The 26360-nt window shown below is 44.5% G+C and overlaps 1 protein-coding gene across 1 annotated transcript in view; it reads left to right on the forward strand.

Annotated features, from left to right (window-relative positions):
- Nucleotides 1–26360, forward strand: part of DOCK2 (dedicator of cytokinesis 2) — a 408294-nt gene that overhangs the window by 345763 nt on the left and 36171 nt on the right. The window contains 7 exon segments of the mRNA XM_032851775.1: nt 4498–4646; nt 14051–14136; nt 15953–15965; nt 15967–16097; nt 20232–20388; nt 22336–22376; nt 26021–26111. Of these exon segments, the coding sequence (XP_032707666.1) occupies nt 4498–4646; nt 14051–14136; nt 15953–15965; nt 15967–16097; nt 20232–20388; nt 22336–22376; nt 26021–26111 (668 nt within the window).

Here is a 26360-nt window from a genome sequence, read left to right on the forward strand (position 1 = left end):
GTAATCAATACAAAACATTATTATTTTTTAAAGATTTTTTTTATTTGACAGAGAGAGAGAGAGAAAGCAGAGAGGGAGAAGAAGGCAGAGAGAGAGGGAGAATCAGGCTCCCCATAGGACAGAGAGACATGGGGCTGGATCCCAGGACCCCGTGATCATGACCCAAACCAAAGGCAAACACTTCACCAACTGAGCCACCCAGGCACCCAATACAAAATGTTATTGAGATGTTAGCTTTGTTTTTTATTTTCAGAACTCATTCTTTGAAATCTAGTGGGCTTTTAATAGTCACAGCATATCTCCACTTGGACTAACCTCAAGTGCTCCAAAGATACGTGTGGCCATACCTTCTATATTTAATAGAATGGCACTGAAGAATGAATAGGATTCCCTTGTGAGGGAGGTGGGGGTAGAGGTCAGTGTGGAAATGGGATCAAAGAGGTGGAGAGGAGAGCATGGTGGCTGGAGGAGGGCACATATGCAGGCCCAAGGAGGAAGGGCAGGGTGTGGCTGAGGAGAAGAGGCAGGCCATGGAGGGAGGGCAGGCAGACAAGAGGAAGCGATGGGGTATGGAGTGGGAACATGGGACCAAATGGGTCTGCAGAACTGGTAACAGAAGCCACGGAAGGATTATAAATTGTGGACCAGCATGGTCAATTTAGGGCTTTTCAAACAACTTTGAGGACAGATTATAAAGTATTTAGATAGGTTAGAGAAGGGTCAGAAAGTTCATGAGTGTCCATCATGGGAGAGAAGATAAATTTGTCCTGACCCTCTCCCCATGACTTGTCTTTCCACTGGAGGTGAACAAATAAACTGACAGGCCTAAAAAGTTCCAGGAAAAGCTCCAGGGAGCTCCATGAGTTGGAACATGTCTTTGCATGTTGCTTTTTCCAGAAGCCAGCGGAGGCTGAGCTGACAGGACTCACCGTCATCCCCACAATCACCATCAGTACTTCCTGAGACTTTCTCATGAGCCAGACCCTCCGCAGAGCCCTTTGTTTCTATTAACTCTTCTAAGCTTCTCAACAGTCCTACCAGGCAGAGATTGTTTTTATCTCCATTTTAGAGATGAGATGACAGAGGCTCAGGAAGTTGAACGACAAAGCCACGCAGCCATGGAGCGGCAGCCAGGGGACCCGATCCAGGCTGGGGGGCTCCGTGGTTCTCAAGGCCTGGAAGGGATCTGGATGAGGAGAAGCAAACAGACTGCCTGTCTCGGAGCAGTGCCAGAAGGGAGATTCTTCAAGCCTGAGTCAGAGCACCTGAGATCTGTGTTCTTTCTTCCCCTTTTGAGCTGAATGAGTGATCTTGCCAGTCAGCCCAGCCTTATTTCAGAGTCCCCAGAAGGATGCGGGACTCTGCAATCCAGGAGATCCCAACTCATCCTCATCCCTGTTCATTTCAGAGTCTGCGCCCACCTTTAGAGAGCCATATACTCTCGAAAGAGTGCCCCTCTGTCCCCAACAGCCTCACAGGGTCAGTGACATGTTCCACTCCTCTCAGCAGGCTAGAGGTGATGGTCTCCTTCCTTCCTCCTTCCCTCCCACCTCCCTTCCTCCCTCTTCCTTTTTTACCAGGTCCTTTTCTTAGTGCCCTCATACCCTTTGCGTTCAGGCTTACAGTCTCCTCCTGAGAGGTGTGATAGATGAGGCCAAGGTACATATTAGAAACCCAGGCCAGGGAACACACAGGACTCCTTTCCACCCACACACCAAAGCTCTTCTCTGCGCTCTCACTACCACCAGAGCCTTTCCCAGAGCCTATGCAATTTGGCATTTGGAGTCATCCTGCTGGCTTATTGGCACTTTAAAGGCCTTTTCTAATTGGTATCTGTTCTCAGTGAGATTTGGCCACCATTATACGAAAAAAGACCCTCTTACTGATTCCTTGCCTTGCCTTTTTTTGAATACAGCAGCGGGTGTGTCTCTTGAATGAGGATTTTTTTTCCCCCAAATGAGTTTGCATTTAGTTAGTTACAAATATGTTCTGCATGTGCGCGGGCACACATGCCTATGTATATAAAAACACACGCAAATGCACTTTCAGATTATTTGAACACAAAATCCAATAAGCTCAAATTCCATTTTTGATGTAAATGAATAAAATTTCTTCCTGGAGCATTATAAGGGACATTCAGCTCACACTGTATTTAGAGATCAGCATCTTTCTCCATTTTCCCTATTCTTTCAAACATCTCTTCCACTGACTGCAAAGAATACAGGTCAAAAGTATCTTAGGAAATCCCTGGTCTACAGCATGTCAGCCCTTTATTTTAAACCGTCTTAAATATATTCTTATCATAGCCAATGCCCTCCAGTATTCTAAAGGCCTTTGTTGCATAAGCAATTTCTCTGTTCCGTGGTGGCTTATCTGACAGTTTCCCATTTACTTTCTACTTATTATTGCACTTGACTTTGAATTTTAAAACCCCATTGTGGGTTTAAAGGATCTTGAAGGACGAAATCAAAACCCTAGATTAGCAATTACTATAAACCTGCTAGAAAGTACCTTTTTTTTTTTTTTTCCCTATTTGGGCCAAAGCGAAGGCTTGAAGCTCAAGTGTAATCCAAATGCATCACATAATGAAGCGGATATCCTGGAAAAGTGTCTTTATATTTCACTCAACTCTCTGCCTGACTTCACCACTTCATTCTCACTAACTGAAGATAGTCTGAGAATGATGCCTTTTTTTTATCTGAATTCTGGGGAAATACTTGAACATTAAGCTTCATTTAGGCTAAATGAAAATTCATTTTCTTGCTGCCTTCCCTCTTGGCTCCTTTTCTGAGCCTTAATTGAAAGCAACAGCACCAGGCTGTATACCATGCTACCTGACCAGGAGCTCCTGCACCCCCAGGAGCTCTCTGCCCCAGGTTAAGATGCCCATGGTTTGTCTTGAAAATGGAGAAAAACCCATAGGGGCTTCTTGGGCTCTGAGACTCAGAAGAAAGAGGCAGCTGCTGATGGACCAGCCAGACATCAGCTTCGATGATAGGCTGTTATGGATATGCTTGCCCTCACTCTCCGGGAAGTCCCTGCAGCTCCTAAACACCCTTCTTTGTGCCCCTTCTCTGCCATGTCTCCTGTGTGTCTTCTCAAGAGTCTGCTTAGCTCTGCTCAACAGGGCTGCCCTCAGTGGTCCATTTTGGTCAAACATCAGAAGAGCAATAGCTAATACTGTGTCAAGTATGCCACGTGGCCAGGACGGTCCCGGCTTGGGAAATAAAAATCTGCATATTCATCACAATGACCCATATCAAGTAAATACTTTTATTTTCTCATGTTAAGATGAAGACACTGAGGCCCCAAGTGGTAAGATCAGCTTGTCCAGCATCACATAGATAGTTGATAGTGGAGTCCATCTACAAATTCAGGCCATCTAGCTCCAGGATCTGTGCCCTTAACCACTGGGCTACAGTAGCCATCCCCCTGGGTGCTGATTCTTCCAGGCTCTGTGCTAAGTAATGCATGGGTATATTTTCACATGGTGTTCTAAACAAGTGGGTGTTTATCCTTATAAGGATCTTATCTTATCCTTATAAGACCCATATCCAAGTCATTTAGCTAGTGAGTGTAGGAGCTAGACAAATTTATTTCTTCATTCAACAGACATTTACTGAACATCTAAATGTCCTATACTCAGTGCCACAGATACAAAGGTGAGAACAGACATTGCCTCACACTCTTGTGACATGGGGCAGGCAGACATTTATCGTATCTTTCCACAAATGAAGCCATCATTGCAAAGTTGGCTGAGAAGACACAACATAAGAAGCCAGTGTAGAGGTTCTGACCTCACTAGCATTGGGGGGCATGTGCTGCTGGCTGTTCTCAACAGATCCCCTGGGACACATCCAGGGGAATCCAGGTGACAGTGAAAGTATTGGGGCACAGATAGGCAAAAAAACAAACAAACAATGATTGTCAACAAAGGACCAGTGTGTGCATAGGCCTGGCAGTGGAGGACACAAAGTGAGTCTGCAACACTGGAAGCAGGCCAGCAGAGCCAGGGGAGGATTCCACTGACCCAGCTATCATAGCAGATTCTTAGCAGCAAATTTTGCTTTTCTTATTTCATGAGACAGTTGCAAAAAGCATGCTCTCCAGTCTCAGAAACATGGTTTGTGATGCGGACAGGCATGATTTCAAATATCCCTGTGATTTGTCACCCCTAACATATTCCATCAGAGCTCCATTTGCCAAGAAGATCAGGCAGGTGAAAACCCTTGTAAACAGTGACGTGCTTTACACATACCCGTGTTATTATCCTTAACAACAGCTCGTTCCAGATGATGCATGCACCTCCTGCAGGAGTTAATATACGTAAAGTGTTCAAAATGTTGCCTGGCTCCAGTAAACCACTGTATAAGTGTTCACTATTATTTCTACTATTCTGCCTCCCTCCCTTTTTTTTTTCCCCCCCAGGCTTGGTCTGAGGAGGATCTGTGCATCATGAAAACTGTTTTATGTGTCCGTGTTCCTCTTCTCTTACAGGCCAGAACAAAATCTGCTTCATCCCAGGCATGGTGGGACCTATATTAGAGATGACACTTATCCCTGAGGCTGAGCTCCGGAAAGCCACCATACCAATCTTCTTCGACATGATGCTGTGTGAATATCAAAGGAGTGGGGATTTCAAAAAGGTAAAAAAAATGAGGCTGGAAACTCATGGCATCCTCTCTAATCCCTAGACCATTTCCCCATAATGATATCCTCGTTCCATCTGCCTGGGCTTCATTCAGGAGCTTGACGGTGGGATAGAGACATTATTCACGTGCCCAGAATAAGCTGGCAGATCGGATTTGGTCACTATTCTGTCATGCTTTCCTGCCCAAGGCCAAGATTAAAATGCATTTTCTTGCTTTGGATCAGCTTGGTCCCTTTCTCAATAGTACAAGTTCCCTAATCCCTACCTAAGAGTTCCCTCCAGGTGTGTCCAAAGAGCCCATCCCTTCCACCTGCCCCCATCTTGGACCCATCTCTGTCCAGCATTTTCTACTCTGGGACAACCTGGAAGATCTACATTGTCTATAAAGAGTCGACCTTTCCAGGAGTCATAGTCATACATGAGTTAAAATCAACAGCAAATGGCATCAGAGACCCGTTGCCCAGGAGAGACCTGTGGGGCTGCCATGGCAATAGGGGGCTTTCCCTAGCATAAAGGACGTGAGCAAACAGCGTGAAGCACGGGTGTCATTGGCCAAGTACTTTCATTGAAAAGCCCTGTTGAGCTTGAAGAACAAAGACCACTTTCTGGGACCACTCACTCCCGAACCTTCTGACAGTATAGTAGGTAGCCATTTCAACAATGGCTTCCTGGCAGATCAGTAGTTTCCCCATAGTTCAGGAAGGTTGGTGTTTAAGTCTTATCAGGTTCCCTCAGATCTTGATCCCCTGTCTTCTTCACCACAACTTCCCACCTGGTTTTACCTTTAATGGGCTCTTTCTCCTCCTCCCCCAGCATGTCTGCCTCTCATTCTAGACCATTTCCTGCCACCAAACAATTTCCTTAAAACAGATACTTAAAAAGCAGCAGATTCCAAACTGCCTTTCCTTAAAACCCTTACAGATTTTACCCCTTTCTCACTCACTGGTTCTCTGATCCTCACCCAGTAACCCCCAAACCTTCCTGCTTGCATGCAGGGCCCTCCGTACTCTGGCCTTCAGTCGGCCTTTTCAGCTATTATCCCCATCTCTCTTCCTACCTCACCTGTTCTCCCATTATTCCCACAGCTCACCTGAACTGGGACGCCTCAGTCAGCATCCTCCTCTTTGAGTTTCTCCTTCCTGCTACTACTCTGCCCTGTTCACAGTCCTGCAGGCCAACACCTAAACTCCTACTGATCTTGCAAAGCCCATTGCAGAACTGGGTCCATTCAGACAACTTTTCCCTCTATTCCTCATCATTTTATCTCTCTGAGGTATGACGGTTACATACTGCCGTGCCTTGTACTCATTTCTAAGTATGCTCTGCCTCTTCCTCATCCTTATCTACTAAAAGTGATGATGATGGTGATGATGATAATGATGATGATGACAGAAGTGACTGCCATGAACTGGATGCTTACTATGTGTCAGGCACTCTAAGTACTTTCCCTCTGTTAGTTCATATGATCTTGTTTATTGCAAACCCATGAGTTAGGTAGCATTATCGTACCCATTTTAAAGATGAAAATATTGAAGCCTAGAGAGGTAAAGTCACTTGCTCAAAGTCATACATCACCAAAAAGGAGGGGCAGAGACTGCAACACAGAGATCACTATGGTCCCCAAACCCTGCTGTGCCTACAGCATTCTCCAGCCCCGGGTACTGTCACAGTAAATGTCGGCAGAGTGAAACAGTGCACGCCATCCTCTCCAGCAGTGCTTTCTCAGAATAGGTGCCATGGAGCACTAACCCAAACAGATGCTCTAGGGAAGGGGATTTCGAGGTTGAATACCTTTGGAAGTCACTGCATATGGTAACCCCCTCTTGGAGATTTCCAGTGCACGTTAACATAGTCAAAGCACTGAGGCATTCCACTGTAAACAGTACTTACAGTGCTCAATTTCTCAAACTTATTTGTGCAAGAAGTATCAATTAGATGTGCCATTCTGCCAATCACTTTGGAAAACACTGTTCTAAGAGGGGAAAGACACTACGTTTGGTCTTCAATTTACAATGGTTCAATTTACGATATTTTGATTCTACGATGGTGTGGAAGTGATACACGTGCAGTAAAAACCTTACTTTGAATTTTGAATTTTGATGTTTTTCTGGGCTGGCTACATGCAGTATATTCTCTCTGTGAGCCCCAGCTCCCGATGAGCCGCCCGATCATGAGGGTAACGACTGCCATGCTTAGAGCCATTCTATGCTCATACAACTGTTCTTTTTCACTTTCAGTATAACGTTCAGTAAATTACATGAGCTAATCAACGTATTATTATAAAATAGGTTTTGTATTAGATGATTTTCCCAAGCATAGCCAATGTAAGTGTCCTGAACACATTTAAGGTGGACTGGGCTAAGCTATGATATTCATTAAGTTAGGGATTTTAAATGTATTTTCAACTTAACTATATTTTCAATTTGCAATGGATTTGTCAGGACATAACCCCATTATAAGCCAAGGAAGACCTGTAATGATGTCTGATGATACCAGTGTGAGAGGGTACTCTCCTGTCCAGGGATTAATTAGCAGGAGATCTCTAGTCCCAGAAAGGCTTGTGACCAGCTGTCTCCTCGGCAAAGAGCCTTAAAAGAAATCAGGTTGAAGAGGTCAGATAGAGAAAGATACCATATCCAACCAGTTGGGATCAAGAGGAGTGAAAGGTGAAACCTGGAGAAGGTGTTTGAAGGCAGTTTACAATCTGCTGTCTCTTAAGGGGTAGTGAGGTACGTGAGTCTTGGGAACACGTAGAGGGCACATGATGGGAGACGAATGGAATCATCCTTACCCTCAGGTCAGCACTCCCTCCAGAGGTGTGTGCTCCAGATGGCTCAGAAGATGTCCTGGGAGCAGGTGTGCAAAGGAAACACTCCCAAGTACCTGACAGTATGCCATATTTAAAAAACAAGCAAGCCCGTCAATTCTAGATTATGACCTGACAGTTGGCCAATTCTAGATTATGACCTGACAGTGTTGGTGTCTTCACATGTTTAGTAGACTTCACAGGCTTGCCCAAGTATGATTTTTTTTTGGCCCTGAAGGATTTCCTTATTGTGGCATCCCCAATCTACCCACCTGTTCTCCATGAATGGGGATCATCCTTGGACTTCTCGCTCCAAGCTGTGTTCAGTGTAATAATGTTCCCCAATTGCTCCTCTTAATTTTTCTCTTATCAAAAGAGACAGGACAATCAGGCTGACTAATGGGGCAGCTTTCCATGAAAAAACCAGCTGGTGTGCTTGGTGGGAGCTCAGCTGTGGAATGAGCAGATCCAGGCATGTCTTCTTGGTTCTGGGTAAGCAGCTCTGGAAGGTGTCCCCAGGAAAGGAGAAAGCCAGTCCACATAAACCCCAACCCGTCCTGATGGCCAAATCTAGAGTGAAGCCTGGAACTGGGTCTGAAATCCAGGAGGCATTGCATGCAAACTAGCATTAAGGAATGATACCAAAATTATCAACTAAGTACCAGGTGCCTGTAAAATAACAGGCTTCTCTTTCTAAAATTTGAGTTTCTTAAAGGAAATTAAAAAATCAAGAATAAAAGTTAGCCGGACCCTTTCTCCCAGTTCACACAATGCCCCCTGACCTGGTACCCAACATCTTGAGGTTCTCTTGCTGGCCCGCATTTGCTCTGGCTCTTCTTTTGATTTCTTTACCTGAAGAGATTCTACTCACCCTTCAGCTGAGGTCTCACATTTTGAGAGAGCCCTTTGTGCTTCTTGATGGATGCAAAGGACAGATTCACTCAAGCAGGATGTCCAAGGACTGGAACTAGGACAGGAAGGGGTTAGACCCTGATGGACTTAAGGAGGGGGTAGGGATGGGGAAAAGGAGGCTCTGGGGCAATCTCTCTTTCTGCTCTGAGTTTCTTTTGCAACCTCATTGCCAGATTGCCCTGTCTTCTCTTCTAGCCCAAATAAGATAGCTTATGCATTTGACTGATAACATTTATCCCTCATGAGTACAGCACTTCACCCAAGACCATTGCAGGGGTTTCTGTCCTGTGCCTTGGACTGGGTGTTCCATCCCTGGTACATTCTGCAATTCCCTTAGTGGGGCTACGGACAGGGCAGTTTTGGCAAAAGGAGCCTTGGGTTGCCACACTGTGGCTGGCATGGCCGTGCCTGGTCAGGGTGAAATGCATCTTGTCCTGCCTGCATGGGGTTCAGGCATATCACTTATCCCACACTGCGTGACAATCTACTCAAAGATCTGACTCTATCATGAGACTGTGAGTTCTTTCAGGGTTAAAGCCAGTCTCTCAGTCCTGAACTCCTAGCACCTATCAAATTTCCTGTCATGAATATGGTGGGAACCATGTCAGTATTCCCAGGATTGAATGGAGGCCTCTAGACCTGCATCCTACCACATTCCAGAGGAAAAGCCTTGGCACAGGGAGGAGCATTCCAGTGAACATTTTCATAATGTAGGGTATTGTGGGTAGCTGACCATTGCTTGAATAATCCCCAGAGGCTGGGTAGACCAGTTGTCCTCCTGGACAATTCTTCGTGGAAGAAGGGGTTTGGGGGTTTCTAGGTGAAGTTGGTGGGAAGGAGTGGGAGTCCTGGGGCGCAGAGGCTGAGAAGAGTGGTTACTTATGATACAGATCATAGAAAGGACTGTGGAATAATTGGCCCGAAGGTCTGAGTTGCAGCAAACAATGGTTCCAGAGAAAACCCTCTCTCAGAGATGGAAGAGGTCATAGGATTTGACACCAGCACCTAGAACAGCCACTAGAACATGGCACAAGATCAGTAATTGTTTGGTGAATGAATTAACAGACAGAGATATCAGTGCAGCAGATCCCACTGAAACTGAGTCTTGGCGTGGAGCAATGTGGTGATTCAGACGGCTTAGAACATGATGTAGAAAAGGACAATCAATTCAATAATATACACTGGACACCTACCATATTGTCTACTTTAGTGTCAGGTGGGCTTGCTGCTTCTGGGCTGGTAAATTTGGGAAAGTTATTTAACCTCTTTCAGCCCCAGTGTCTTTATCTGCGAAATGGATTTCATAATACCATTATAGCTTCCCAAACCAAAGCTCTACAGGGAATAGGAATGGTCTGAAGCAGGCAGGGACAAGGTAAGAATTAGGAAGCTGTCCTGACTCCCATCTCACATGACATTATTGTCTCCCGCTCTCCCTCCCACCACGCCCCAAGTCTGCTTCCATCCACCCCCAGACAACCAGCATTTCATAAACAAAGGGGGTCAGAGGCTGACTTACTGGGGCCAGTCCCATCTCTGCTATCTCTCTGCCATCCTGGCCTTTCACACTAACTATCCCAGGGCCCCTCACACAAAGTCAAAGTCAGCACCATACCTTTAAAGAAGAGCTCTTCTTTCCTAAATTTCACACTCCTGCAGGATCTTAGGCAAACCAATAATGAAAATAGCCAAAATGTTTTCAAGAAGTCAGGAGACCCCGAGGAAACAATGCAGGGAAGTCCTGATGCAAATGTGAGGCCTGCGTGAGTCATTGTGTTGGAAGAGAGAGGCCCGCCCAGGAGGGCTGGGCTCCTAGAGTTCACTTCCTTTTCCCTGATAAGGGCTTTTTAAGATTCCTGTTGGGTCTCGGTAGCATTGACTTCTATGAAAGTAGCCTGCAGGTGCCCCTAAAGGAATACCTACCTTTCAGGGGTGAGGAGGAGTCAATACTGTGATGCTGGTGTGGCTGTGGAGGAAAATGGAATTGATTTGGAGAAGGCAGAAGCTCTGCACTGTGGCACAGCATGGTGTATGTTTAGGAGCAAATGCTGGGCCCTTGGGTCTATTCTGGCCAAGTCCATCCTTCCTTTGAAACCCAGACCAAGGTTTCACTTTGCCTCAGTTTCCTTCTTTATAAAATAGGAATGATGATATCCATCCCCCTTGGCTAAAGACTAAGTGAGATTATGTTGCCATTGACAATGACAATGTCATGAAAATTGCCAACAATTATTGAGCACTTACTGTGTGCCAAGCACCATGCTAAATCTTTCATGTGTTTTTCCCATTAACTCCTCCCAGCACCACTCTACATAGATGCTGTTTTAAATTTCCTCATAATAGGTGAGAAAAATGAGCCCCAGAAAGCTTATCAATTTGACCAAGGTCACATAGTGGGGAAAAAAGTGAAAGCAAGACTGAAACTAAGTCTCTTGGATGCCAAAAGCTGTGGTCATAGCCACTCCTAAGCATAGTGCGTGCTGAGGGGTGGGGGGAGGCAAAACAGCTTGCAGTCCGCCTTGGGATGTGCCTGACTGCAACCCTCACTCTCCGACCTGCCCTAGAGGGCTCAGGCATGGATGGCATCACCCAGCTCTGCAGAACCCCTGGCACCCTGTAATTTCCTTCCCTGCAGGCTCTTTTGTGACCCTGTGACAAGTGCTTATTTACCTCATGCACTTCTCCGCTCTAAAGGCAAGTTCATCACATGAAGAGGAATCATGCCAGCATTTACCATTGAACAACTCAGACAAGAAAAAATGCTGTTTCTTTCCTCCCCGCGAGCTGCTTTCCAGTAACATCCAGCAGTAATAGCATAACATTAGCAGTAATCATTAGCAGATCCGCAAACCTGAGGCATACCTGAGTTTATGGTCTCCCCTAGTGCTTTATATATAAAATCCTCCAGTCCTCCTAACTACCCTGTGCAATAGGTACTACTATTATATTGATAGGCCAAATCTGTCCTGCTACCTGTTTTTGTAAATAAAGTTTTATTGGCATACAGCCATGCTGATTTGTCTATTATCTATGGTTGCTTAGCGTTATAGCAGCAGAGCTGAGTAGTTGTGACAAAGACTATCTAAACTGCAAAGCCTAAAATATTTACGGTCTGATCCTTTACAGAAAATGGTTGCTGACCCCTGTTATAAACTCTGAAACAGGATTAGAAAGACCTGCTAGCTTTCCCAAAATGGTGGAGGGAATGGAGCAGACATGTCTAGATTGCCAGATAATCTAACATCAGAGCCCATGCTTGTAGTCCTTCAGCATATTTCTTCCTGCCCTAGGCTTGCTCAGTAGACCTCCTCTCTAATCAACATAGCCCCAACCCTTGACTCTGGATGACATTTCATGCCTACTAGATGCTTAGTATAATGCATCATATAATGTCCATGATTCAAGTGCAGACTGGCAGCCCAGACCCTGGTCAAATTGGCTCCCATCTAGGTCTCCATTCTAATTTTTTTTCCTTTCTCTCTTTCTTGAACTCTGCTCCTGCTGAACTGCTCTCCTCATTTTTCTCTACATTCCTACCTCCATCGTTTGCTCAGTCCATGCCTCCTACCTAAATGCCCTTCCTTTTCACATTTGTCACAGTTCTATCCATCTTCCAGGTTTTGTGTATCTCCTTCCATAAATCTTTTGCAACTGTGGAAACTCACAGGAAATTTTCTCATTTGTGCTCTATCAGCACAAGCTTCTGGTCCTTTCCTTTGGCCCTCAGCACACAAAAGTGAGGGAACAATGGCACCACACATGTGAGATGAGGGAAGAGTGACTCCAGCCCTGGCCTTTCATCACCTGAAGACTCCAACCAACTAGACAGGGCTTGATCCTTTGTGCACTGAAAAGAACCTGCCGAAAGGTATCTGCCATTCATAACAGACTTTAGACAAGCCACTGAAATTCCCAGAGTCTCTACTACCCAAAAGAAAGGCTCCACTTACTTAAGTGGGGCCAGTCCCAGGCTGGCTGCTTTTCACACATTTTTACATTTAAAAGTGATCCTCCTTGGGGCACCTGGTGGCTCAGTTGGTTAAGCATCCAGCTCTTGATTTCTGCTCAGTCATGGTCTCAGGGTCATGAGATCAAGCCCCAAGTCAGGCTCCATGCTGGGTGTGGAGGCTGCTTGAGATTCTCTCTCTCCCTCTGTTCCGCCCCCTTTTTTGTGTATGCTCGCTCTCTCTCTCCCCGTCTCTTTCTCTCTCTTAAAAAAAAAAAAAAAATAGGCTATCTTCCTTAAATATGACCTCCAGACCTCAGGGAGCTATTTTAAGGACTGAGGGTAGAGAGGTTGGGTGAGGAGCCAGGAGTACCCAACCAAAGACTGCTTTGACCTTGGTGACCTTTGCCAAGGGCCTCCTTCCCTTCTCCAGATGTCAGTTTCTTATTTAATGGTAAAATTGAGACATGCACTGCATGGTATGGATGGACTCATCGGGGCATGTTATTAAAACCGTACAAACCGTTTTACATTACAGCCGTGAAAAGGGACCCAGTGTGACCCTTTAAGATATGGAAAAAGCCATGAACTGAAGTGAGTGAGAAGCTTCTTCATGGTGAAAGTGGGGAAATAGAATACCCTCTGTCTTCATTGTAACAAGATTGGTGGGACTGTGGGTACGTGCTCACTTTCAAGTCACTTACCTAGTCTGATTTCTGCCCAGTACAGTTGTCTCCAGTCCTTGCTTTCTGAGGCATCAACTCATGCAAACATGACAGCTTCAAGTATGGGTGGGCTCAGGGCCTCAGTGTCTCTCCATCTCCCCCTTTCTGCTTCCATTTGTGTTGGTGTCGTTTCCAGGCAGGCTCTTTCATTGTGGCCATCTCCAGCAGTCCTGGCTTCTAACTTCCATCTCCATGTGGAACAGACAGACTCTGTGCTAAGAGTTCCAGCACAGCCTCTGAGTCTCACTGGCTTGGCCTGAGCCTTTATTAATCTTAGTGTCTAGATGATGAATGAGACTGATTAAGAGCTAGGCCTGGGTACCGTTCCCGTACCTGGAGCTAGGGAGGCTTGCTCAGCTCACCTGTATCCCGAAGACTGAGACTAGGGCCCGGGCGATCAATGAAGTGTGGAGAAAGGCTGGCCAGACAGGCAGAAATGCCAGCTGTCCATTCCCCGAAGACGGAGGGCTCTGTCATGCACCTCCACGTCCTTGCACACGCTGTGTCCTCCGCCCTCCGCCTTCCACTATGCCCTTTCCCTTCCTTCATGCACTTTTTTTTTTTTTTAAGATTTTATTTATTTATTTGACAGACAGAGATCACAAGTAAGCAGAGAGGCAGGCAGAGAGAGAGGAGGAAGCAGGCTCTCTGCAGAGCAGAGAGCCCAATGTGGGGCTCGATCCCGGGACCCTGGGACCATGACCTGAGCCGAAGGCAGAGGCTTTAACCCACTGAGCCACCCAGGTGCCCCCTACACTCACTGTCTTTCTCCCTGTCCTCCCTCCCTCCTCCTCTCTCTGGTGCTTACCATCTACCTTTCTTCCCCATGGTGTGGGAACTCACCAAAGACAGAAATGGTGCCCTGTTCTATGTGCACTCCCTGCTCCTGGCACGGACCCTGAGAAATGCTGGGCACTCCCCAAAGCTTTGGTTAAAATAACAAATGGGCTAATTTCAACATTCAGCCTCCTAATGTTGTTCTTATTGATTTCCATCTCGTATTTCTTCAGTTTGAAAATGAAATCATCCTCAAGCTGGACCACGAGGTGGAAGGGGGTCGAGGGGACGAGCAATACATGCAGCTGCTAGAGTCCATGTAAGTCCACGCCTGCGTGTGGGAGGAGTGGGGGATGCAGGAGCTGGGGACGTGGGAGGCCAGAGCGCTCGGAACGCTGGGGCCTCCGGGGGCTCCCCACCCCTACTCCAGAGATCTGTCCATTGGCTCCTCGTACTGGAGAAACTCCACTTCTGAAAGCAACCTCAACTATCTCTCCCTAGAGGGACTGTTTATTTGATATTGATGGAATAGGACAGATAAAAAGAAACTTTGCTGTATTGGGAAGAGGAAAACAATCCACCGAAATGTTCACTTTTTTTACCTCTTTGCTGTGAACTAATTCTTGCTAGTTTTTCCTTTTTTATCTTTTAATCTTAGACAGACGTTGATCATGACCAACACACCTGGAGCCCACGCAGGACACGGGGGCTGGGCCAGATGCTCTCTGGGCACGGCCTCATTTAGCTGCATTTACTCTCTGATCCCAGTGTCACGGAGCTGGCCCCTGAGGCTCATGGGAGGGGCTTGTCTGAGGAAACCAGAACAAGCTGGTTGGATGGGCAAGCTGGGACCCAAACCAGCTCTGCCTGACTTCAGGGCTCAGGCCTGAGTGAGGCAGTGCACTGTGGTCCCCACAGCACTTGCAATCAGGACCCTGTTTGGTTTTAACATCTTACTGAGATATAATTTATATACTCTTCAGCCCACTGAAAGTGTACAATTCAATGGCTTTTAGTATATTTGCAGAGCTGTACAATCATAACCACAATCTGTTTGATGAACTTTTTTGTGCCCTCCCAAAAGAAACCCTATGTCCTTTAGCCACCATCCCCCCCTACTTTCTGTCCCTGTGAATTTGTCTGGTCTGCACATTTCATATAAATGGAATCAATATACGGTCCTTGGTGCCTGGCTTCTTACACACGAGGGTCACCCCACGCTGTAGCAGGTGTCAGTGCTTAATTTGTTTTTGTGGCTGACTGATATTTCACTGTTTAGACACATCCCATTTTGTTTATTCACTTACCTATTAATGGATATTTCAGCTTTTCTACTTTTTCAACTATTAGGAATGACGATGCTATGAGCATTTGTGTGTAAGATTTTGTGAGGACATATGCTTATGGTTCTCTTGGGTATAAACTGAGGAGTGGAATTGCTGGGTCATCTGATAGCTCTATTTGGTCTTTTGAGGAACCATGAGACTGTTTTTTCAAAATACCGGACCACTCCCATTCCTACCAGCTGTGTGTAAAGAGTTCCAGTTTCTCCCCATTCTCCCCAATACTTGTTAATAATTTGTCTTACTAATTAGAGCCATCCTAGTGGCTGTGAAAGTGATATCATTGCCATTTTGATTTGCATTTCCTTGATGGCTCATGAGGTTGAGCATTTTTTCATGTGCATGTTGGCCACTTGTATATAGTTGGAGAAAGACATTGGGTTTTAACCCTGAACCCACCACCTAGCATCTCTATAACTTTGGGCCAATCACCATTGTTAGCCTCAGTATCTCCAGCTATAAAATGGGAAGAATAAGCTTGTGGTTATTTTAAAGACTGAATAACTCTAAAGCATCTGGCACACAGGAGATAAAGCTAGTAAGTATACTTTGTTCAGACACCTGATCCCCAGTTTCTATCTCCATGTCAATTATCCCCTTTCCCCAAGAAGTACTTCACCGAAAGTTTGGTACTGTGGCTCAGACATCCCAGATTTCTTCCTAGTTGCATATTCTCTGATCTGTATGATTCTCTGATATAACTCGGACTTGGGGTTCTTTTTCCAATCCTTTTTGAATATTTTAACTTCAGCAACGAAAGCAAAACTAAAGGCCTTTCTCTAACCCTCACAGTTACCCTCCTTCCCCCCACTCCAGAGGCAGAGCAGATTCCCAGCAGTACCCTGTCCCCCTTCTGTCACTGTGCACAGTCCTCACTAAACACATGGATTGCAAAGGTAGCTCAGCCGGAAGGAGAAGCTCACTGTCTGCCCCTCGGGTGGGTATCGAGACTCACTGTCCAGGGGAAAAAGTGACATTTTGCCTGAGTCAATGTTTATTTTAAAGTTCTAAAAAAGAAAATATAAATATTGACCATAAGTGAAACCATTTACGGTGCTGGCAATTTCCACTTTTATAAGCGGATAGGGCTCTGTGGTAGTCTTCAGATGATCAGCAGGGTTTTCAAACCCTTCCTTAGTGATTATTTATAAAAGGAATCCTTAGAGGTTGAGGAAATTAAAAGCAGCTGATTATTTTTGCTCCTGAGATAGAGGTGTGAATGATTTCTATAAAACCAATCAAATCCAACCAGAGGAGTCAAGGTCGCATTAGAATGTCCAGCGGCCAGGTCCTTGCTTCTTCCTTTGAACTTTCTGAGCCTCAGTTTCCTTATCTGGAAATTGGGGATAAAAATACCATCCAGCTCTTAGAGGTTTTTTTTTTTTTTTTTACATTATGCAAGAGAAATCATGTAAAGTGCTTAGCACAATTTCTGATAACTAGTAAGTAGTCTGAAAATATTAGCTATTATTATTGTCGTTCTTCAGGTAGATGCTGATGTGGTTATTTGAAGCCATGAGCCTACCTGTCATTTCTCCTCCAGGCTAGTCACTGTCAGTTCCTCCAACTCTTCTTCTCAGCCCTTCATTCAGGGCTTCCACTGGCATGTAGGGCCTCCCGTGGGCAAACACAATCCTGTGAATACATGGCTTAGGTGTATGATGGTGCCTCTGTGAATAGATCAGGGCTTCCCTTCCTGTGGCAGCTGAAGCGCTGCTTTAGGGCATAGAGTGGGGCTGAATTTCAGCCTTTATGGGCTCTTGTGCAGTGCACAAGCCATACAGCCTTACACAACATCCCACTCCTCCCTATCCTCAGAAATGTCCTCAGAGCCCACTGCCATTTGTCCATAACTGTCTTAATGTGAGGGTCCCACACTGAATGGAATAATTAGACACTCTATCCTGCTTTATTCCATCTGGAATAGAATGGAAAAATTCCATTGAAAATTTTTCTAGAAGTGGCAAGGGAGCTGGAAAGCTGAAGAGGACAGAGAATGTGTGCTCTAGGTCCAAGATCCCACCCAAATCAGTTCATTACCTGAAAGAGGGCCTGTCATATGTGGTGCTGCACACATCATTTTTAAATGAATGAGTGAAAACCCAGTTCCATCAGCACTGACAGAGTCAGCCTGGGCCCCTCCCTCCGAAGGCCTCCCACACTGAATGCAAATCAATTCCAGGGCAGGGTGAGCTCCCTCCAGGCCCCTCAAGGCAGGAGCATAGACATGGAATGGCTGGCAAGTGCTCTCCCACCTCTCCTTCCATTGAGTGAGGAATTATCTGCATCACCTAGAGGTTCCCAGGACCATTTTTCATTGTACTTGTCCTCAGCTGAGGATTCAAAGGAAGGGAAGAGCTGGGTGACCTTGGCAGGACCTGTAGGCCTCATGCCTCCTCTATAGATTGATGATGTTAATAAGGCCCAGCTCAAGGAAATTTTGTAAGTATTAAACAAGACAACCAATAAAGTGGGTTTGCACAGCATCTGGAACACAGGAAGTACTCAATACATGATAGTATTAATATACTACAGTTAGTTTTTATTTCTGTATCTGCTTCCCCTGCTACACTGTGATTTCCTGGAAGTCAGTGTCTTAATGATTTCTGAATCCCTAGTTCCTAGAACAGTATCTGTTGAGTGGATTGGTGGATGGTGGGTGATGGTAGACGGTGAACAGCCAGGTGATTTCCAAACAATCTGCCCACCTATCTCACCAATCCTAGACTGTATGAGCAGCTTTCTTGTCCTATGCTTAAAGAATAGTGAAACTAAGAAAGCCAGGACTGTGTTCTCCTAAACCCATGCTTCACAAAGGACCAATAGCGCTAGCATCATCCAGGAGCTTTTTAGAAATGCAGAATCTTGGGCCTGAGCCCAGATCTACTGAACCAGAATCTATTAACAGAATCTGCTAAGCCCCAGGTTATTCCCATGCTCACTGAACTTTGCAAAGCCCTGGACTAAAGGAGTTGTTCTTCATGTTGCCTGCATATTGGAATCACCTAGAGAACTTTAAAAATAAAATACTGCTACCTGGCTCCCACTCCCAGAGATACAAAGTCATTGATTTTAGGGTGGGCATTGAGCTTTATAAAATGCTCCCCTGGGGATTCTAACATGTAGTTGGGACTGAGAACCACTAGTCTGGCTGCACTTAGGCAGTGAGATACCTTCTGGGTCTGAGCTGCCTGGGAGGCCATGAGGAATCACACTCCAAACACTGGACAAACTTTGTCGCATTGTTATTAGCTTGCGAAGCAGGCTTGGAAGTGACTGTTCCAGAAGGAGTCAGGCACAGCTGTGACTGAGCCAGACAGGCCTAAATCACAGAGCAATTTGCATCTCTCATTGAGAGCCAGGGAACAGGTGCTTCTCCCACGGAGAAGATGGATTTGTCTGATCACAGCTACAGTTTGAGATGTCGCCTCCTTGCAGCCTGGTTTGGCTTCTGGGAGGAAATGACACTCCAAAGTCCTTGCCTTTCTCACCTTTCCCTCCTAGGAGCTCTTGGGACCTAAGCTGCCACAGGGAAAGTAGCCAGAAACAAATAGTAGCCTGGGTAATTCTTGTCTACTCAAGATGCCTGAGAACAAACCACAGTGTTTCTCTGTGGGAAAATAAGGAAGTATTTGGCTTGATTCCCAAGGTCACCGCTTATTAAGAGTGATTTGGGAAGGTCATTTAACCTCTCTGAGCCTTGATTTCCCTCATCCATAAAATCAGGGGAATAATTTTTACTAGTCATAATTATCATGATGATTTCTTAAGAAAAAGTAATGAGGAAAAAAATAGAAAAGAAAAGAAAGAAGGAAAAGTGATTACTACAGTGTCTGGTGCAGAATAAGTGATTAATAAAAAGCAGTCATTAATCAAAATTTTAATCCATCTGTCTCCCTTTGCCTAGCCTGTGGACCTCCTGAAAGTAGATATGATTTTTTTTTATAGATTTCTTATTTTTGTCTTTCTCCCCATACCCACCCCACACAATGCCTATTATAGTGCCCAGCAACTAATAGATGCTTAAGGAATGTCACATTTTTTATTTTTACTTTTTAAAATTTAGAATACCAATATGACAACTAATGTAAATTTTTCAAATAAGATGCGCATTTAAATTTTAAAAATGAGTACTTTCTCCTCCATTCTCCCACCTAGACCCCTTGTCAGAGCAACCGCCATTAAGAGTTTGGAGTTTGTCCTTCCTGACCATGTCTGGTACATACAGAAATATGTGATGCAGACGTGCAAGTCTACTTACAAATGTTGGAGCCAGAATGTTGATCTTTAACAACTGTATGACCTTGGACAAGTTAGTTGGCCTCACTGTGTCTTAGTTTCCCCGTCTGCAAACATCCCATCTCATAAGACAATGATGGGAGATTGAATGATTTGCCATTTGTGAGACGTTTGGAGTAATGCCTGGGACATGGTAGGTTCTATGTGAGCTGGTTAAATAAAAAACAAATATTGTTCTGAGACTTAATTTTTCTCAGTGCCCTGTATATTTTATGCAGAGCTTTTTGTGTCAAAGCATATTACTGTCTCATACTTTTTAATGTCTTCATAGAACTACATTTTGTGAATATGCTTTAATTTATTAACCATTTGCCTATTGATGGACATTTAAGATGGTTTCAACTATTTCAGTGTAGACACAATTTGTAAGTATTATAAATCTTTGCATGCTTCTGGGAATATTTCTGTCAAATACATTCCCTGAAGTAGAATTGTTGAGCCAGAGATCGGGTATGTACACTTAAAATTTTGATAGATATTGTGAAAATTGCTACTCAAAAGGTTGTACTGATTTACTCCCTAGGTGGGTGTGTACAAGTCACCATTTCCCCACACTGGACATTTTTTTTCCCCATTCTGATGGTGGGTGGAAAAATTAAATATTTGCTAAACTGTATGGACAAATAAGTGTGTAAATGAATATGTGATTGAATCAATGAACAAAATAGGTCAACACATGAACCAGGGGAACTTGGATTCACTGGTTTATCTGCTTCCCTCCCCCACCGGCACACTGGCCATGAGCTCACTGACCTCCCTTCTCTGCCCACAGCCTGATGGAATGTGCTGCAGAGCACCCGACTATTTTCAGGTCGGTGGAAAACTTCGTGAACCTGGTGAAAGGCCTCCTGGAGAAGCTGCTCGATTACCGGGGTGTGATGGCGGACGAGAGCAAAGACAACCGCATGAGCTGCACCGTGAATCTGCTGGTGTGTGGGCTTGGCCACCTCGCCCCAAGGCCCCATCAGACCAGAGTCCTTGGGGCAGGCCTGGTGTGGGGTTTCGCTGTGCTTTTGATAGAGAAGTAGTGCTCAGGGCTTCGCAAACCAAACAAAAGTGGGATTGAATCCCTACTCTGCCACCTGCTCGCTCTGGGTCTTGAGGCCAATAATTTCATTCCATGCTCAAGTTTCCTCATTGATGAAATGGGAATGAGTGTTTTCTTTAATACTAAAGAAATGCATCATATGGAAGGGAAGTGACCCTAGAAAATGGTGAAAAGTATGAGATCTGGAGTTACATAGCACCTGGGTTCTCATCCTACCTCTGAAAATTAAAAGAGCAGACAAGTCCAAGAAGTTTTTGGAAGGGTTTCATTGTCTTGTCTGTTCTATAGAGAAAATAATTGTAGCTATTTCTTGGGTTCTGCGGTCCAGCGGCATAGTTAAATGCTTACTACAGATTACTTTCTTTCTCTTATGGAATGGAGTAATCGAATAACCAGAATTTACAGCAAAGTAGCGTGGGCCAGGCCAACCAGAGCAGCTAATCTCAAGTCCAGGCCCTTAACTCCTATACCACATGACCTGCCAAGGGTCATGAAAAGTCTTCCTTCATATGTCCTGCCATACGGCCATGGGACAGGTAGTAGCAACCCTAGCACTTCACACCATCACTGGTTTAAATGAATGAAGTTGGCCAAAAGACCATGCGGCATCCATTGTATCAATGCCCCCCTGCCATGCTCAATGCTCCAGAAATATAAATCCTGTCCTATAGCTCCTTTGTGTGGTCTCTGTTTACCCTAAGTGGACTCCCTTTTTAACAGCCTAGATATTGCCATTGATTTTTTGAAAGGCCAAAGGGAGTTTAAAAATCCTGATTACAGCAGAAAGGAGTTCACTGCTAATAACTCCACTAGGTCCAATTTACATAAAGAACAGGAAGAGGGGTTTTCCAGGGGTTTAGCAATTTCTCTCTACAGAGAGGCAGAAGTTAGTTGAAGAAAATGACCTTCAACAGTCGAACTCTGACCAGGGAGAGAGTTTGGGACAGGACGATCCACAAGCAATTTTAATTAGACCCTGCTAGCTTTTGGTGTGGTGTAAACATGGCATCAGGAGGGAGGACAGGAGGAGGGTGTCGGGTAGCTGAGTTCTAGTGTGGCTCTGCCACCCGCTCACTGAGTACCCAAGAACACACCACCTCCTCTCTCTGAGCTTCCAGTGCCCCCTGGGTACACTGGGTTAAACCAGGTTCTTCTCAATGTATGGTTCAAGGGTCAGACCATGACCTCTTGGCTCAGAACTTGTGAGGACTCATTTACAAATGCGTGAGATTAGGTGGAGATTAGGTGGAGCCCAGGGCCACTACTAGTCTACATGAACCCCAAGCCTGAGTTGGGCTTCCTAGTATTGCCAAGTTTAAGTGTTTTTGACTGTGGAGTCTCCTCGTAACTCCTCATACTGCTGTACCAACAGGAGTTATGATCCATTATTCTCCCTGAGATCATTACTATTCCTGTTACTCTGATTACTGCTATTACCACTGAGTCCAACCAGCTTCATCTGAGTACTAGGTCTGAGCTTGCCAGCATCAAGCTGGGCTGCCTTTTGTTGCAGACTCTGTCAAAGTGGACTGCCTCCATCTTGACAGTGCCCCTTTCAGCGCAGCAAATAGCTCAACTTCACCCCTGATATATGATGGCTGGGGTATCCCCTCTTTCCCTATACAGTCTAAGATTCAGGGAAGTGACTTTCAAGGAAGAATCTCTTAAGAAGGGTGTTTGACGCATTCAGGGAAGTAAATTTTGTGCTCCCATCTCAGGGCCCCCAGATAGAAAACAGCAGTCTTCCTTGAATCTCCTTCTCTACTCCCTCTACACCTGCCATTCTGCAAAGAAAAACACTCATCACTGTTTTTCCTCCACTCCCTAGAATTTCTACAAAGATAACAACCGGGAAGAGATGTACATAAGGTAAGATTTTTGTTTTCTAAAACCCAGACCTGCTGTGTCATTCTCTTGCTCTGTATCCTTTGGTGGTTCCCCACTGTCTTCAGGATAGAATTTAAACTTATCTTCTGAACACTAGGTCCCTCTCTGTCTGATTCCTATCAATGTTTCCAGATTCAACTCCTTTCATTCTCCTATAAGCAGCCCCCCATACTACATGGACTTCTGTGACCTGCCATACTGTTTCGCTGTGTCCACAGGCCACACTTTCTTTAACCATCTTTGTGGACTGAGCTGGTGAATTGCATCTACATTTGTTGAAGGCTGGCACATGAGGCCCAAGTTCAGGGTTTATGAAGCATGTAGTGAGACCATTGGCCAGCCCAGTTTCAAAGAGAAAAAAAAAATGCCAAGATGCATGATATCTGCTTCCTTGTAGACACTTAAAAGACATTTATTTGAATATATCACGAAGGGGGGCTTTTAGGGGATATTAGCCTGGAGCAAAAAACTCCCTTGCCAGTTTTTCTCAGAATCTCATATTTTTTTTCACCAAGGTTTTTTTGTTGTTGTTGTTATTTTTACTCATTACAAAAATAATGCATACTTATTACTGAAACAACAGCAACAAAAAACTTATAAAATATAGACAAAAACAAAAGAAAAGACATAAACTACCATAATCCATACATAGTCTCAGACCCTTTTATATTTATATATAGATAGAATTCTATACACACATATTTTTTACAAAAATGAGATCATATTGCTCATAATTTATTCTTTGCTTGACAAGAATTCCACGTCATCCGATGAATTTCAACATCATTTTTAATGAAATTATAAAATTCTCTTTCCAGAATATACCACAATTTATATAGCCAGTCCCATATTGTTGAACATTTAGGTTGTTTCCAACTTTTTTGGAAACAAAAACAACAACAAAATTTTTAGACATATGTCTTATGTGCCCAAGCTCTGTCTTACACATATCCTCGTGAGACAAGAGCCCACAAAGAGAAACTGACCAGAAGTTTAACAAGCATTTTCAAGTCTCTTGACCCATTCTGTCAAGGGCCAGAGACTCTAAGTCTGAACCTACTCGGCTATTACTGCAGATATTTTTAGGTACTTAGTTTAGCATTATTCCAGGAATAGGAACTATCATTTGGATAAAAGATAATTCCATAGGCTGTCCTAAGCTTTGACAGTATTTATAACATCACTAGACAGGACTTATTATAGCAGTACAAAGCTTTGGAGTCCAAAGGGCCTGGGGTCTTCACTCTGTGACCCTTGATAAATTGACCCAGTCTCTCTGGGCTGAAGTTTCCCCTTATAGAATGTTTCCATTCTACCTTCTGTTTTGAGGATTAAATGAGATGCTATAGGTAAAGTGTCTGGCACGTAGATCCATCCCTCCAACCTCTTTTCCCTCCTTCCTGTTTTAGAAACACAGATGGTGAGCCCCAGATCTCCATAAGCTCTGGAGATTTGAGTTCTGCTGTAATCTAGGAAAACTGCATTTGCCTAAACCAAACAATGTGACGGGGTATAGTCAGAAAACCTGTTCTGTTTGGCAGGCATAGTATTTAAAAACATTTCTAAATTGGTTGCCAAAATTTGAAAATCTAGAGATTTTACATAAAAATAAGAATTTCCCTCTTCTAAAAAACTCAGAAGGTGTAGCAACACTGTGCCCTCCTTCTGTCCTGACAAATCTGGAGTACTCTGGCCATGACCCTGTCTCCATTCCCCGCTGAATTTCACCCTGCTTACCTCACTTAAGCCACCCGTCTGGCCTGTGTAGGTGTTTGAGCTTGAATCCCTGGTCAAGTCCATCAGGATGTTTTCCTTTGGCATCTTTAGTAGGTCACCAAATCCTTCAGTTGGCAAAGGAGAGGAGAGGGTGCCTTTGTTGATCAAGTAGCCGAAGGTAGCAGGAAATCTGTCCCTCTGGCTGCTCTCTTAAAGGTTTTTGGACCCAGCCATCTAAGGACTTAAGGGACCAAGGATGGGCAAGAAGATATAAGATAGGATTCACCATGCACATAGAAAACCTCTAAAGAAACCTATAGGAGCCTGTAAAGGTAGAACACATGCTCAACACTCCCTACATGCAAGCCACATGTAATTCCACTGATAACTCTGATGGATGGGAAGAAAAGTGAGGGACAAGAGTGCAATGACCATGATTGTAGAGGCAGAAATTGTTGATGCTGAAACCTGATTCCACCTATTTCTTGCTCTACTTTAACTTAAATCTGTTTTCTTTTTTGTTTTTAAAGATTTTATTTATTTATTTGACAGAGAGGGAACACAAGCAGGGGAGTGGGAGAGAGAGAGACTCCCCACTGAGCAGGGAGCCCGATGCAGGGTTTGATCCCAGGACCCTGTGATCATGACCTGAGCCAAAGCCTAACTACTGAGACACCCAGGGGCCCCAAATCTGTTTTCTTATCTATGAAAGGATGATTGAAAGGATGAATTGATATGACATATAAAGTACCCATTTGTTGGATGAATGAAAGAGCAAATCTTTCTACCTGGGATATTTATCCCTCACTCATCCCCTTACTTTTAGATCCTAGCCCAACTGCCATGTTATAGAAACTTTTCTAGAAGTCCCTCCTCTCTCCACCTAGATGAATTCTGTTCTCATGGTACCACAGACCTCTCCTTCACAACATAGATCACATATGAATTTTTGAAATGTAGAGTCATCCCAGGGTTCAGAACTGGAACTTCATATTGCAAAGGGAGAAAAGGTGGAAATGTGGTTGTGGTTGAATAGTGTATTTTTCCTACTGACAGCTCAAGGTCTCCACATGAATATCCAATCTTGAGGCCCTGATCCACTTCTTTTTCTTACCAGAAAACATACTTGTTTTATACCAAGAGAACACTGAAGACAGTTGTCCTTTATAGTGCTGTGGCTTTTTCATTTTCCTGGACTGGTACAATGTTTAGAACACAGGCTCTGGAAACAATTAGCCTGGGATCATGTTCCAGCTATTCCAATTATTAACACAAGACTTCTTTTTTTATCAAGTATTCTTTTTTAAGATTTTATTTATTTATTTGTCAGAGAGAGAGAGAGTGCACAAGCAGGCAGAGTAGCAGGCAGAGGCAGAGAGAGAGAAGCAGTCTCCCCACTGAGCAAGGAGCCCAATGTGGGACTTGATCCCAGGATCCTGGGATCATGACCTGCACTGAAGGCAGCGGCTTAACCACCCAGGCATCCTAACACAAAACTTTTGATGAGTTATTCATCTTGCCTTCCTTAATTTCCCTTACTTGTCATATTGCATTGGCCAGAATCTTCAGTATCAAGTTGCATACTGGCTGGGATGGTACTTAAATTCTCTAGGCCATAGTCTTTTCATCTGGAAGTGAGAATTCTCAAAAAACCCATCTCCCAGGGTTGCCATGAGGATTAAATGATCTAAGGCTTTCAAAATACTTAGCATGGTACCGGTCACACACAAAGTATCTCACTAACACTAAAGGCTGCTGTCGTTGCCCATGTAGGAGGAGCTGATTATCGAAAATGGAGGACTCCTTTGTGATCCTAAGTGGTGCCTAGTTGTTCTGTATGACTCTCACCTGACCTTACCTCCTGCCTCCTTGTCACTGAACTTGGTAACCTAGCATATTTCCCTGCACAGGTACCTATACAAACTCCGTGATCTTCACTTGGACTGTGACAATTACACAGAGGCTGCCTACACACTCCTTCTCCATACCTGGCTTCTCAAGGTACTGCCCTTCCAATGAAAGTGATTTGTGCTAGGATCTCTATGGGGCCCCAACAACAAATTAAAGAGTTAAGAAAGAAATAGAGAAAGAGAGAAAGGAAAGAAAGAGAAAAAGAGGTAGAAAATGAGGGAGAAAGAGAAGAACAGAAAGGCAGGGAACAGATGGAAAGGAAAGGGGAAAGTAAGGAAAGAGATGGAAAGGAAAGGAAAGGAAAGGAAAGGAAAGGAAAGGAAAGGAAAGGAAAGGAAA

This window comes from Lontra canadensis, unplaced genomic scaffold (assembly GCF_010015895.1).
Source record: "Lontra canadensis isolate GAN:19392208 unplaced genomic scaffold, GSC_riverotter_1.0 scaffold5, whole genome shotgun sequence".
NCBI lineage: Eukaryota > Metazoa > Chordata > Mammalia > Carnivora > Mustelidae > Lontra > Lontra canadensis.